The sequence below is a fragment of the Photinus pyralis genome, unplaced genomic scaffold (genome assembly GCF_008802855.1).
Source record: "Photinus pyralis isolate 1611_PpyrPB1 unplaced genomic scaffold, Ppyr1.3 Ppyr1.4_LG5, whole genome shotgun sequence".
Classification (NCBI taxonomy): domain Eukaryota; kingdom Metazoa; phylum Arthropoda; class Insecta; order Coleoptera; family Lampyridae; genus Photinus; species Photinus pyralis.
In genome coordinates, this window is record NW_022170596.1 from 2,297,244 (window position 1) to 2,310,843 (window position 13,600).

The following is a 13,600-nucleotide window of genomic DNA, read 5'->3' on the forward strand; positions in this document are numbered from 1 at the left end:
GAGTTATTTGTAAAATAAAATTTTTTGAAACTTGTGAAAATACGGCAATAATTAGGTACATTTTGAAAGTATTTTTAACGATGAATAGTGGAGTGGCGGTCTTATTTATAATAGTAGTAGGTAGCCCTAAAATTCGGTTGGTAGTTCAGCATTTTGTGGGTCAGGTGGGTCATACTGGGCAGAGAGCCGAGTTATACAATCGTTTTCGCTCTCAGACCTAAGTACTTTCTTGATTCAAAGTGTTACCGTTGTTTTGTTCAAAAGCTTGATATCTTGACTTTCTGCCTAGAAGTCGTTTGGTACTTCGAAATTCATAAATGGGTAAACTTTTTAATGATGGTTATTTACAATTCAGTGGAACAGTGTATGGTACGGCACGACGATGGATTTACCACCATGAATTCTAAGGAAATTCTGAAAATTGATGCCCACATATGAATTTTTTGCACCGACAGCAAATTAATTGTAAGATAAATTTTGTAATAGTAAAACTTCAGTAATAACTCGTAGTAATTATAGTTTTTAAAAACCTATAAATGAGGCTATGATCCTGTGAAGACCGACCTATTAGAAAATATCTCTATAGCTGCCCTTCAATGGAAAGAAAAACTGTAAACTAGAGCAAATATCACAATTTATTAAGTTTAACTACATTTTTACACTATTTACAACTATTTACATAATGATGGTAATAGGTAATCATTTTAATACGGCTAAACTTATGCATACTACGAAGATCATTGGAAAGCTTATAGGTTCATAATACAAAGGCACGTGCTTAGGTGAATACTGTGGAAGATTAATTGTTTGCGTGGTGAATGCCTGTATTTATGTTACAAAAATCCGAATTATAATGTGAATTCGTATTCGCGTAGTTATTGATTCGGAAATCAAGTTCGCTCATTGTAACTACGGTTTCATTTTTGTTATCATACAAGGCCGTGTAATCAACAAATTGTGCCAATTCGGCATATTTATCTTGATATTTTGTATCTACGTTACATGTTCTGTACATATGCCTCGCATCCGTAAAGTTTTCATAAGAGTTGTTGTGCAGGTTGTTATCGAAGAACATCTTTGTGTCACTTATCACATCTAGTAAGTTACTTTGGTTCTTATAGCTATTGTCATAATCATCACTTAGGTAGCTTTCTAATTGCAATTTATCGTACCTTTGTGCGCCGATGTCGGTTTGGTGAGTTAGTGGGGTATGTGCCAAAGATGGTTGAACACCATCTGGAGATGAAACTAGATTATATCGACTACAACTGCTGTTGTTACTGTCATCGTTCATCAACGTAGACAAACTCTGATTCCAGTAATCTTCACTTTTGAACTCTCTGTGTATGGTGCCGCTACCCAAATCCAGTAACGTCGATGGCGAACGAGACAAATCTGTTGTACCTTGCTGTGGGTATTCGGGACGTATCGGTTGATCAAGTTGAAAGATTTCCTCCGGTTGAAATAGGTCACCAGTCACGTTGGCGAAATCATACTGACTGTTAACGTTCCCCATGTTGTCCAACGGATACGACTGCGCTTGGAGTGGTTCCTGTGTCCAGTACGAATCTAACTGTTGGCCGATTGGCTGATAAGCTGAGGGCGAATGAGGTGTATATTGCTGATGCGCAACTGGCACGACCGATTGAAATGTGCATATGCATTCGAAAGGTGGACAGGAGCATGAGTAACCTGTTGCCAAAAGTTTAGTTTGATAAATTGTTTATAAACTCAATTAGGTACCCACCTTTATCCAAATCAGCAATGAGAGGTGGTGGATTTAGACATCTGGAAACTGAATTGATGTCCTTGCAATGTCGTTTTGGTTCTCTTAGTGACATAAGCTGGAAAGAATTTAATAATCAATTAGACACAACTGGATTTTTGAACATAAAGTATTGTGACCGCATACAACGTACTGACGATAAGTAATGTTAAGGGTACGTGTCTAAGTAAAAAGACGAACGTCAAATTTGTTTTCGTTCCCCACAAAAAAAGAAAACCGAATCTCATTAAGTGTACGGTTTCGGCGTTCTACAGATATTTCTGAAGAAACTAAATTAATTTTGAATACAGCGAACTACCTCTTCATCGTGCTTTTGACTAAATTCCATCATCATCCACATCAAAAGTAGAAGTGCGTGGGTCTTATTTGATCCAATAATGTGCCTTCTCATTTCGTTATCCACGCCTTCACTGAAGGAAAATTGTGTCTTCAAAAATATACCTAATGTAATTGCGCCATTCTTGGATTTATCTTTTCAATCGCTGCCAGCTTAAACCAAATTACTTTCAACTTGTTAATTATTACTCCGATGGTAGAGAAGATCCATCTACAGCTTTTGTAAGCAAGTACCGTTTCACGTATATAAGAGGTTATGGATTATTCTAATATGGCGACGACAACCATTTCCTGTGCCGTAAATACTTGCGTCGTTTCGTTTTAACATTCTAATAGCATTAGGAGTGCGCCATGTTCCTTACTAGTTAATTACACCTAAACATTTCATGATTGCCAATTGTAATTAATTTTTATTTGCTGTGTGTTTCAGTGGTAGAGCGTTGGGCTACATTGCCGGAAGGTCGGGTGTTCGAACCTGGGCTGAGGTAAGAATTTTTCATCTGTGGCAGAGATTGGAATTTCCTTAAATCAGTTTCGAGTATTCTCCCGGCTACTTTATTTAGGGTTTCCTGCAGTTTTCCTAATTCGCGTAAGGTAAATACCGGAACAGTATTGAACAACTTAAAATCTGCAGAGGCACCTTTAAACACAGATTTAGAGTGTTTAAATCTGTGCCTCTAAAAAGCATTATGTGGGTCACTCTGTAATTGGACACAAGCCTGATGAGAACATTAGTAATGTTTAATTATTACTTAATTGTTGCGTCTCAGCTTATTTATCGCAATTACCTTTCAAATGTTAAATTAGGGTATAATCCCTACTACAGCAATCTTAATTGTTACTTAATTTCTTTTGTTACTTAAATTTGAATATACGTTAATACAGGTTTATGTTAAATGCCATGTGGTAATACACTGAGCGTTTATTCAGTGCTCACTAGTCTCCTTCCACACTGTCTGGAATGAGAGGCGGTAGGAATCCATCAAAATCGGCTAAAAAATTCTAAAAAATTTTAACCAACGTTGTACCGCCTGCTTCTTGAATTCGAGGCTTGCGGCTCTGAAATGACGTAGATCATCCCCCTTTTGCCGCTTATTATATAGGGTGGGAATGTCTGGAACTCCAAATATATCTTCAAAACAACATTTCTGTTTAATTATAAAAATTCTGCGTACCAATCTGCGTATTTACATTAAAGTTGCGGTCAGTGGCGTACTTCTGCATGGTCAAAGGGGGCATTTTTATTTAATAGCAACAATCATTTTTTATTGTGCACACCTTTTATGCTGCTATATTCAAAAAAGTGTGTTCTTAATCATAATGTATTGAAAACTAGTAGTTACCATTTAAAAAAATATGCCCCCTTAACCCCCCATGCAGAAGTACGCTACTGACCACAAATTTAAAGTACCCACGTAGATTGGTAGCAAACTTTCTAAATTGTTGATATTATGAAACGTTTCTTTAAAAATATATTCAGTGTTTCCACCAAAACTTCCACTAACTTTAATATTTGTTCCTTTCTAGATTCAATCGCTATGCACTATCTAGAGGGGTTAGTTTTTATGATAAATGGAAGTTTCTGCGTGGGTATTTTGTGGAGTTCTTGCGGGTCACACCAACGTTTTTGAGATACTTTAATCTAAACTCAAAGAAGGAAAGCGTAAAGTAAGTATGCTCTCAGTATGGTTACTTTGAACTTATATTGGTACCATTTCGACCGAAACTGGTTTGATCACTACTCATTTTGAAGTACGAAGGTTGTATATTAAATAACCGCATTGATAAAACGGTACTTAGTCTCATTTCCTACCACTACACTGTTTTTTTCGAAGCAAGCGGTGATGCAGGTCATATTCTGTCGTCTGTCCAACTGTAGAGTACTTCCACCGATTTTTGTTCTCTATAGTTTCACATCGGGCTCCTTTCAGTATGGATTTTTTAAATAGAAAAATGCCACACGGGTCCAAATCTGGGGAGTACGGAAGATGTTATGTAGTACATGAACTTTTTTTTGGGCAAGTACTGCTCGTATTTGTCATTCAGCAAACGCTTCTGCCACCGAAGTTCAAAGAATCCATATTTTATCCGGGTTACCGATTGGAAGGTGCAAGACAACGTAGCTTTGGGGTTAGCGCACAAAAGCCTTGAAACCACGATAGATTGTACTTCGAGTTCACCAAAAATATTGCAGCACGTCCACAACCTTTTGAGGTATACATTAGTGCTTCATTAGTGCTTGAGTGTCTACTTGTCTACAACTATTGTATTACCTCAATTGCTTTTGAGATATAGGGTATAAATTTTGGGTACACTCGTTTTCTATGACAGTTTCACTATTTTTTTAGTTTTTTTCCTGCATCTTGATTTGTGGTTGTTTTAGGTCCTCTCAAGTGTCACTTTAATTGGCCTTCTCTGAATCAAAATTTTGTTGCTCAAACCTTATACCTCTAACTATAAAACATTGCTTATATTGGCCATTTATAACTTTGTTTGCATATTAGGTTTCTTTTAAGTCCCCAAACCATTTCGAGTTTGAGGATTCTGGATTACGATAAGAGGATGCATAGGGTCCACGCGTACCTAGGCCTCAAATTCGGGTCCTTTGAACAACCTCCCTGACTAGAGTCGTCCGCCCCTTAACTTCACTCAAGCCATCCCACACGTGAGATGAACCTAAGGATGCTGGACTGGGAGGGAGCTCTAATCGTGACCAAGTTGGCGGCAGCACAAAGCCCACTAATTCTATGAGCACAAAACATGAGGTTCGCTGAAGCATATACATCTGATTTTAGGAATCATTTCTAGAAACTGAAAAAAGGAAATTACAGAATTCAAAATAATGGACAGGAATTCAAAAATCATACCGCGAGTAACCTCTACCATTAGTATTTCGTTTCTCCATAAAATTGTGATTGATGTCTCATGTTAATATGGTTCTCAACTCATTCTACGTGCATGATGGACGTTCTTTTCAGCCTAACATAGCTGTTCTGTTAGTGCTTTCAGCAAGGCGTGAAAATGGCTCAGAAAATGGAGCACAATCCATTACCGATTGACTCTTTACTTTGTGTGAAAATTTCCAACACGTACTCTCGCCGCATTTTCAAGATGAATGGTATGCAGCAGTTGTGGGTTTGTGGCAGTAGCATACCTGATCATTAAATAACTATACTTCTCTTTTCTGTCTGCTTCACCTTGCTTCTTTCAACTGTATTTTATAGGCACTTTTGATTATTCTTTTATGTACAGGTATATGTGGTATAATTTTATTCTAAGCAAAAAATTGGAAGCAAATAAATCTCTCTTATAATGAGTGTAAATATGTTTACGATATTTAAATTCGACCCTGCAGACGTCTCTCAAAATACAAAATTAAAAGTTTAAGATATCTACTGTAACGACCGGTTATGTTTACAAATGATTAAGCACCAACATTCATCGATACGTATGTAACAAATCGGCTACACTTAAATAAATCGACCACACATCGCTAATAACGGGTTGCACTTAACAATTAAATGACTTGAAATGATAATTAATAGCGCCTATTTATAAAGTGATCGGTCTATGATTATCGAATTTTTAACTAATATTGATACTTTCACGTGAGGGACGTGTAGGTGGTCATTGGTCACAGAAAAAATGCGATATTTACCTTACTTCCTAGTGCAGCTTCTCTGGCGAGGAGTACAGCTAGACCGCGCACCCTTCGCCCGCTTCCCAAACTACGTCTAGCCTCAGACGTACTCTTCGCTTCAGGTCTTGGGTGATCGTGGACGCCTTTAGCCTGGAAGAATATCGCGTACTCTGTGTGTCTCCAAAAGTGGGTAACTGGGTAACCGCAGTGCCCACGACATGTCTGAATTTCCAGTCTTCCCGAACACTGTCGATTTGGACACGGTTTACCTGAAACGAGCACAAATAAGTTACGCTTTTCTTTGACGGTGAACCGACGGACCTTGTTGCTTCTTTCGGGCTTTATCACAGATCGCTGGTCGTAAGTGCACGCGTTCACCATTCGGCAAAATACACCTTTGGGAACAGACCAAAACCCCCAAACAACTTTTCTTCAAAATGTGCACGTTGTGATTATTCGTATTTCTCATCGCCCACCCCGAGGAATGCCGTTTCGCCTCTTCGGAATTTTGAGGATACACTAGTCTGCAATGACCGTCCGCCCATTCGGAAAACGAATCGAATTCACTAATACGGGGTATCGTGCTGTCATTGATGTCCCAATCTGATGATGTGCTTGAATATGTTACCCGGCAAGTCATGCCCGGGGACAATGGCGCATTGCTGCAAAAAAAACACGGTGAAAATTTGAACAAATATTCGCGTTAGTGGTTTTATTTCTCGTATTAATCGAGAGATTGGGCGTTTTAAACGCAATGTAAAGGTTTATGCAAAGAATGCTATAATTAATTGGGTATGATAATTACCAGTTTTGTGACAACTGTAAATAACCTTTGTTATAAAGCATCGGCCTTAAGCTGCTTTACGACTCCATATTACTCTGGAAAATATTCTTATTCAATAAAAAAGAAATTAACATAACATTAAATTCTTCTGTCTAATAAGCTAGGTACGCATGTAAGAAGAGTTTATGGTAAGTAGTAATTAGTTATCTTATTAGTGAGAGAATTAATATTTTAACTGTTGTTTTAGAACGTAAAACTACCCACTCAGACATAGATTCCTCGTGATTCTCTTGTAGGCGCGTGGAAAAAAGTTGTATGGCAAGTTGTATTTTGAGGTAGGCACCTATTTTAGGAATTAGAAGATATTGATGTGAAGTTGAAATTCTGTCTTCTAGAATTCTTGTCGAAGCGATTTAAAATTAAGTCACCATGGTATGCAATACACATCAGCAATCTCAAAAATGGCAACCTTTTGACACAGATTACGGCTTATCTTTAACGGAATAGTCGCATTTTACCTAACAATCAGATTTATCGGAAGCATGTTTATTTCAAAAGTGTTGGGTAGATGTGGTAGGAAAGAATGTTTTCCATTATTTCCACCCCGCCGATTAGTTTGTAGCTCACCTCATTAAAGAGGTTACAAAAGAAACATGATTTTGGATGATTGTTTCCTTGAAACTCAACGTCAGCTACCTTAGATGCGAGCCTCACCCCCATAAATGATTCTCAAAAATGCTGCTGTGACAAGTGAAAATGTCTGTGTATGTCCAGTTGCCTACTTTACGCCCATATTTAGATGCCCAAAACGGCAGAATTAAAAAAGTGTCTAGAACTTAATCTGCACGAAAAGCCTATAATTTATTCTTGGTGGTGTTTTTCTGAGCTATCCAATTTTTTCTGTATCGAATTTTATAAAAAACACATCGGAAAACACTAATCATTTTTCTTCAATATTTTTCGCCCACTGTGGATTCTGGTTAACGATAGGAGGATATGGACAGGGTAGGGTCCACGTCTACCTAGGCCTCAAATTCGGGCTCTTTGTACTACATATACCTAACTATAGATTCGTCGCACACCGCAACGTCAATCAAGTCATCCCAAACGTGAGATGAAGCTAAGGATGCAGGAAAGGGAAGCGGCTTTAATAGTAGGTAGCCATGTGGCACATTGTGGAAAAACGGTACTAAAATGGTATTAAGGGGCATTCACAATCTGGCATTATAAGCATTTATTACATTAAAATAAATTAAAATTAAATTAAAGGGGTTTCCACGGGTCGATTTTCGCCACATGACAAAGCTGTACGGCACAAATCGACCGTCAAAGTGACAATTCGGCTAGGCCGCAAGTGACTAAAATCGCTTGTTCCAAAGTATACTAGCATCCGACTTTTGGCCGTACGGGGACCGCAGCATGCGGGTGGTAATTAAAATCTGCTCAATATTTTGGACGAAAATGACCTAGTCGCTTGCGATTTCAATCAAATGTGTAAATGAGGTGACGATGCGGCTTTGTGATGCGATTTGTGAAGCAATAATTAATCGCACGGCGAAAATTTACCCATGTAAATACCCCATTAGGGGTAAATTGGGGTAAAAAATGACCACTCACTTTTTTACGGAAATAAACGTTTTGAAGCAGAATCGCGAATGCGCAGGTGTGTGGTTGGGATCTGTGCTAGCCACAGAGCAAATTTTTCTGAACTGCACTCAATTCTAACTTCTAAGTAGTTTATTTATACTAGATCCGTATTAGCTTTTCTAACACACTGTTTTTTACTTCTTTTAGGAGCGCCTTATAGGTTATTTTTTAAAATTATATTTGATCTGAATTTTTGCAATTACTCTTATGTTTTATGTAGTTGGGATTCACTACTATTTGTTGTGTAAGTAATTAGATCATTTCATATGTTAAACATAAAATGTTATTATTACTTATTTGTGAATCCGGTCTTGGTGGCAATAGAATAGGAGTTTGTATTACTATACGTCATCGTCTAGTATAAAAAACAGTCGCAGGTAACCGCCCACTGCAAAACTTAGGTTTTTTCTTGGAATGGGCTAAATGAAAATATAATATAGTCCATCCGTTATTATTATCACTATTCCGATATGTAATTAACTCCACCAAATGCAGTGTTAACTTTTTTTACCTCACGTCGTCGATTAAATATAAACAATTCTTTCAAACAAACTGCAACGCGTTATTGTTGACGTGCAGAATAAGAATGAGCAAAATAAGGTACCGCAACAGTTAAGCGATTTTAGGTCGTATCGCTTACGTCAAAGAATGCTAATTGAAGTGAATTTCGCTTGCAAACAGTTTTAGAACTGCAGGAACATCAGGTAGGCGTAAACAACATTACTGTAAGCAATATCTGGATGCAAGCGAAATTCACTTCAAATAACATTCTCACACATCTCACAGACGACCAGTTTTGCAGTAAGCGGCTACCTGCTATGATTGACATGACTGTTTTAATACTAGAAGAGCAATAGCTCCGAAAAAGTAACCCAAAAATGGGACTTTTTAAGCAATTTAATACGAGGTGAGAGGTGAACGCTTTACTACGAGTTGACCAGGGTCGAACACCTATACCGCTTTACGCATACGATAACTCCAACAGCTGACAAGCTACGTCAAATTTAATAGAAGAAAACTTGAAAAAACGGAAGAAGAAATATTTGGCGGAAATTCAACGCAATGCGCAATGAACGAGAAAACTTGAAAATCAAGATTGAACTTTGGAAACTAAGCAAAAGAAATGTAAAGGATTAAACGTTTGGAAAAGGAAAAAAAAAAGGAAAAACAATGTAGTCGTGCAGGGTCTAGCAATAAAGAATAAACATGAATTTATTAAATGAACGATGAACATAAAGAAGCCGAAACATTTAAAAAAACTTGAAAGAGTAGGATAGTAGAAAAAACCTCATGGGAGCGCAATACAAAGTTTGTATGAGAGAAATAGGAAATTACGTAGTGAGTCATGGCATAAAATCGGAAAAATTTAAAACAAGACATCGACTTAGACAATGATTGTGAGTGTCCTTTTTACACTATTTATGGACGAAGTCATTGAACAATGTACCTACCGCCATCCAGAACAAAAATGATGCTCGTAAGACACAGATATCTACAGAAAGTGCGGAAATAGCAAATTGCGCGTTTGGCCACGATGCAGGTATTACGAGTAGGTATAACCGACAGCAAACAAGGAAAGTAAGAAGGTTTAAATATATGAGAATGTGAGATGACATCTTGAAAACCAAAGTAATACTAGCAAGAAGAGAACGGGGAAAAGAGAATCTGAATAAAATGCTATAGGGAACTATAGAACAAGTCAACAATCCTCAGAATTTAGAAATAATATTAGAAGAAAAGTGTACACAGGAAGAAGAATTAAAAACACACTAAAGGTTTACCATGCTATAAGCAAAACATTTTTCTCCAAAAAAGAAATCTTGAAACATACGGAAGTGAGACTTGGTCGCCAAAAAGAAGCCAGAAAGGCAACGGAAATGAAATTTCTACGAAGCATTATGGGTTGGAATAGACTACACAGATTACCAAATGAAGCAGTTCAAGAAGAGCTGAAATGTTGCACAAGGTGAGTCGGGGAGGTGTGAAGTTTTTGCGACGGCTGTAACTTCGCCCCAGGACAGACGAATGTTTTTAGTATAGTTGATAGTATTTTTAATTACAGGGTCTTATTCTGTGGATTTCAGTAGCTATGCAGCCCTGGACAGTGACACATCGACTTTTTGTGTACGACACTTTTCGTCCCGCCAACAATTATGATCGAGTGTACCAAACATGTCCCTCATATCGTGGTTATACATTTTGCTATGCGGCACAACTAAATTACCCAAAAAGGCAAGAAGAGCATAAAATTCACGTCATTATGGCAACTTTAGTAATCAGTCTTACCTTTTTTTTGGCATGCGACTAAAATCTTCGCCCATACCACAATTTGATATATTTGGATTAAAAATGCCTGGGGTGCGCACTAGCAAAAAATAGGAATTGGGCTAGATGAATAACCATTTAAAATGTTATCTGTATAAATAGGAAAGTTGACATCACGCAGTCTGCGCATGCGCATATTAATTGTCAAAATTTTTGTTGGTTGTCAACGCTAGCTACCGAATGCAAAAAGAACGAACTACAAATCTTGAAAACTGTACTGACAGACCGACGGAGGAAGTGGCCATATGTGAACATACCATCATGAATATCAGTTTAGGTATATGGATTAGTTAGTAAGATTCGAGGGTTACTTTTTAGCGCATTTTTGCAAATTTATTTGTAAAAAGTAGCTTTTAATCTCACTTTGGCTGGCTGGCTGGCTGGCTGGCTGGCTGGTTGGCTGGCTGGCTGGCTGGCTGGCTGGCTGGCTGGCTGGCTGGCTGGCAGCAAATGTGGGCGCGTAGAAGAACTCTTGTAGAAAGGCAACGGGCGTACGTGTATCTACAGGACCGTGAAATTTGTCAACCTTAGGGACATGGCTACATGATGTGGGGTTGGCGACATCTGGGCGTCATCCTCGAGCGTAGTATACTAACGTGAAGGTTTTTCAGTTTTTTCCTATCTTCTACTACAGTTTTGGTCCGATTCTTTTGAAATTGGTGTCGTCGGAAAGATGTTGTAAACGCGCACAACTCCTGCGTGGCGGAATTTTGTTTTTTGTCAACTTCGGGCGCCTTTTACCTTCCGTTGCGAACTCACGCGGTTTAACGTTTCGTAAATCTCGAATCGCTGTCTCTCTTTCTCGTGTCGCCAATAGAAGTGAATTGCGAGTGAACGGGACGTCGGAAGGGGGTACCGTCAAAGGAAATGTGGTAGCCCCCGACACGATCTTCCTGATGGTGGAGTCAAATTTTCAAACGCGAATTGCGGGTGAACGGGACGTCGGAAGGGGGTACCGTCAAAGGAAATGTGGTAGCCCCCGACACGATCTTCCTGATGGTGGAGTCAAATCTTTCAACGCGAATTGCGGGTGAACGGAACGTTGGAAGTGGGTACCGTCAAAGGGAACGTGGCCCCCGACACGATCTTACTGATGGTGGAGTAAAATCTTTAAAAGCGAATTGCGGGTGCACGCGGAAAGTGGGAAGCGGTTAGTGAATGTAGTAGCCTTCGACAAGATCTGTTATTGATGGTTGAGTCGAAAGTGGCTAATAGAATACTGATCTGCCACACAAAAATGCGCTGAAGTCCCTTCGATCTCAAACGAGGACTTTGATAATTTTTATATACCTACTCACTGTAGTAGATATCACTTGTGCTACTTAATATAGAACTCCTCTAAATTTGGCCTTACTCCATCAAATGCGAATATTTGAAAAATCGTTGAAAAGCGCAAAATCACCTCCTAAATTTTGTCATGTATGTTAAGTACCGCAACTTGTACTGTAATGGTTGCTATGGCAACACTGGACGTGTCAGATTTTATAGTTCGTTTTAGAACCGAAAGATTAATTTGAAGGAGTGATGTGCTACCAGAATTTGCTTCGAACTTGGGCACGCTGCAACGGAAACTATCGAAAAAGCTTTAATGGAGATGGGGATTTTCGTGTTTCGGTTGTGCTAAATCATCCCTTTTCGGAAGCTGTAGCGATGGTAAGTTGACAATTGTTTCCGGTTTTCGAACGAAAATGCATTGTAGAAATCTTAAATTAAACCCTGCACTTTTCATTTAGGTAAACCTCACACCAAACTGGATTATTTAAAAACTGTACGTAATTAAAATCTTCTTTAATTATTTGTCCATCGATCGCTTACATGCGTGGTTTGTGTCTTTCTCTCTATCAGTTTGCTAGTTAGTGTGTAGCCGGAATAAATGTTATGTTATTTGTCAACGAACAATTACCTACAATGAACAGATACGGTTGTGTCAAAACGCAATCAATAATTCAAGGTTTTCAACCCATAGACAACTTAACATTGATCCAGAAAAATCGAATAAAATACAGGATGTCCCATTTAGAAGTTTCAAGTTGAGGGCTGTGGACCGGTTTTGGAACACCCTGTATAAATAAAATTACCAAATTTTAATAATTGTGCTTAGTACAAACAACTTTTGTTTTAAACTTATTTTTGCAAAAGCTGTTAGAAAATGAGATAGGTAGGTAGAGGGAGATCAAAATATAGTAATTAACCCTCGACATTTTGCCGTAATTACCTAGGTACCTAAGATTGCCTTTACAATTAATGCTCTATCACTGAATAGTATAGGTAATGTTTAGAACACCTATCCTTATAAGAAATCATGAAATCTTTCTTATCCGGCCTCATTATTTCCAAATGTTCAAAAACTTTGTATACATCAAATACCTCCAAATACAAAATCGCGATTAAAGTTTTTAAATACTGTCTTCTGTCTAGCATTGTTTGACGAAATGAATAAAACATTGGCAATAGTCAATAGGTAGGTAGGTAGTTAAAAAAAAATACCACAAGTCGGTATATATGTCAGTATCCGTGCAAGTAAGGCATTCTTTTTTAATAAATAATTAAAGGTATATTGTTCAAGTACCTAAAGTTGTTGCTTTTTACACAGTAATTTCAATGAACGGTCATTACACGTACCCATTTTAATAACGCAAATAAAAAAGTTGTAGGTACTTTAATACCTAATTAATAGTTGTGAATTATTAAAAGAAATATGTACTTACAGAATTACCATATCTTATTATAGTTGTCCAAATTATATCAGGTTCGTAAATTGTCTTCAGAGCTCATTAGCACACTCCGTAAACGGGAACAAACCTGCCACTATATACCTATTACATCAAAATAAACGCGCGTAACGTGGCGTGTTAAGTATAGGAACATCCACCCTTATACGACAACGAAACAGAAGCAACTAACCGTTTTAAAGGATAATTGGAATAATGTTACTGGGGATTTTCAGCCACACCCTTACTTACCCCTCCAATTTCGTTGTAAAATCTTGTTCGCCAATAAAATAACAGAGGTTGAAGAACCACACCTTTCCATCTACGTTTTCTAATTCCTTCTACCTGAAACAAAGTCTATTGGTAAATTG

The 13,600-nt window shown here is 38.0% G+C and overlaps 1 protein-coding gene across 2 annotated transcripts; it reads right to left on the reverse strand.

Annotated features, from left to right (window-relative positions):
* Nucleotides 1-716: 716 nt before the first annotated feature.
* On the reverse strand, nt 717-13,379 carry LOC116171911 (transcription factor glial cells missing-like). 2 transcript variants are annotated; one of them, XM_031488947.1, is made up of 6 exons: nt 13,227-13,379; nt 6,084-6,424; nt 5,781-6,031; nt 1,748-1,844; nt 1,173-1,692; nt 717-1,121 (listed from the first exon to the last, which is right to left on the reverse strand). In XM_031488947.1, the coding sequence occupies exons 1-6, from the start codon at nt 13,235-13,237 to the stop codon at nt 800-802; spliced, it is 1,542 nt and encodes a 513-aa protein (XP_031344807.1). In that variant the 5' UTR covers nt 13,238-13,379; the 3' UTR covers nt 717-799. The 2 variants fall into 2 exon arrangements, with proteins under 2 accessions (XP_031344807.1, XP_031344806.1); XM_031488946.1 differs by having other exon boundaries at nt 717-1,692.
* Between the last annotated feature and the right edge of the window lie 221 nt (nt 13,380-13,600).

Coding starts and splice junctions, on each gene's coding strand:
- LOC116171911 (XM_031488946.1), bottom strand. Junction 1,845..5,780: donor AAGCTGCACTAGGAAGTAAG/GTAAATATCGCA, acceptor AATTCTTTCCAG/CTTATGTCACTAAGAGAACC. Junction 1,693..1,747: donor CATTGCTGATTTGGATAAAG/GTGGGTACCTAA, acceptor TTTTGGCAACAG/GTTACTCATGCTCCTGTCCA.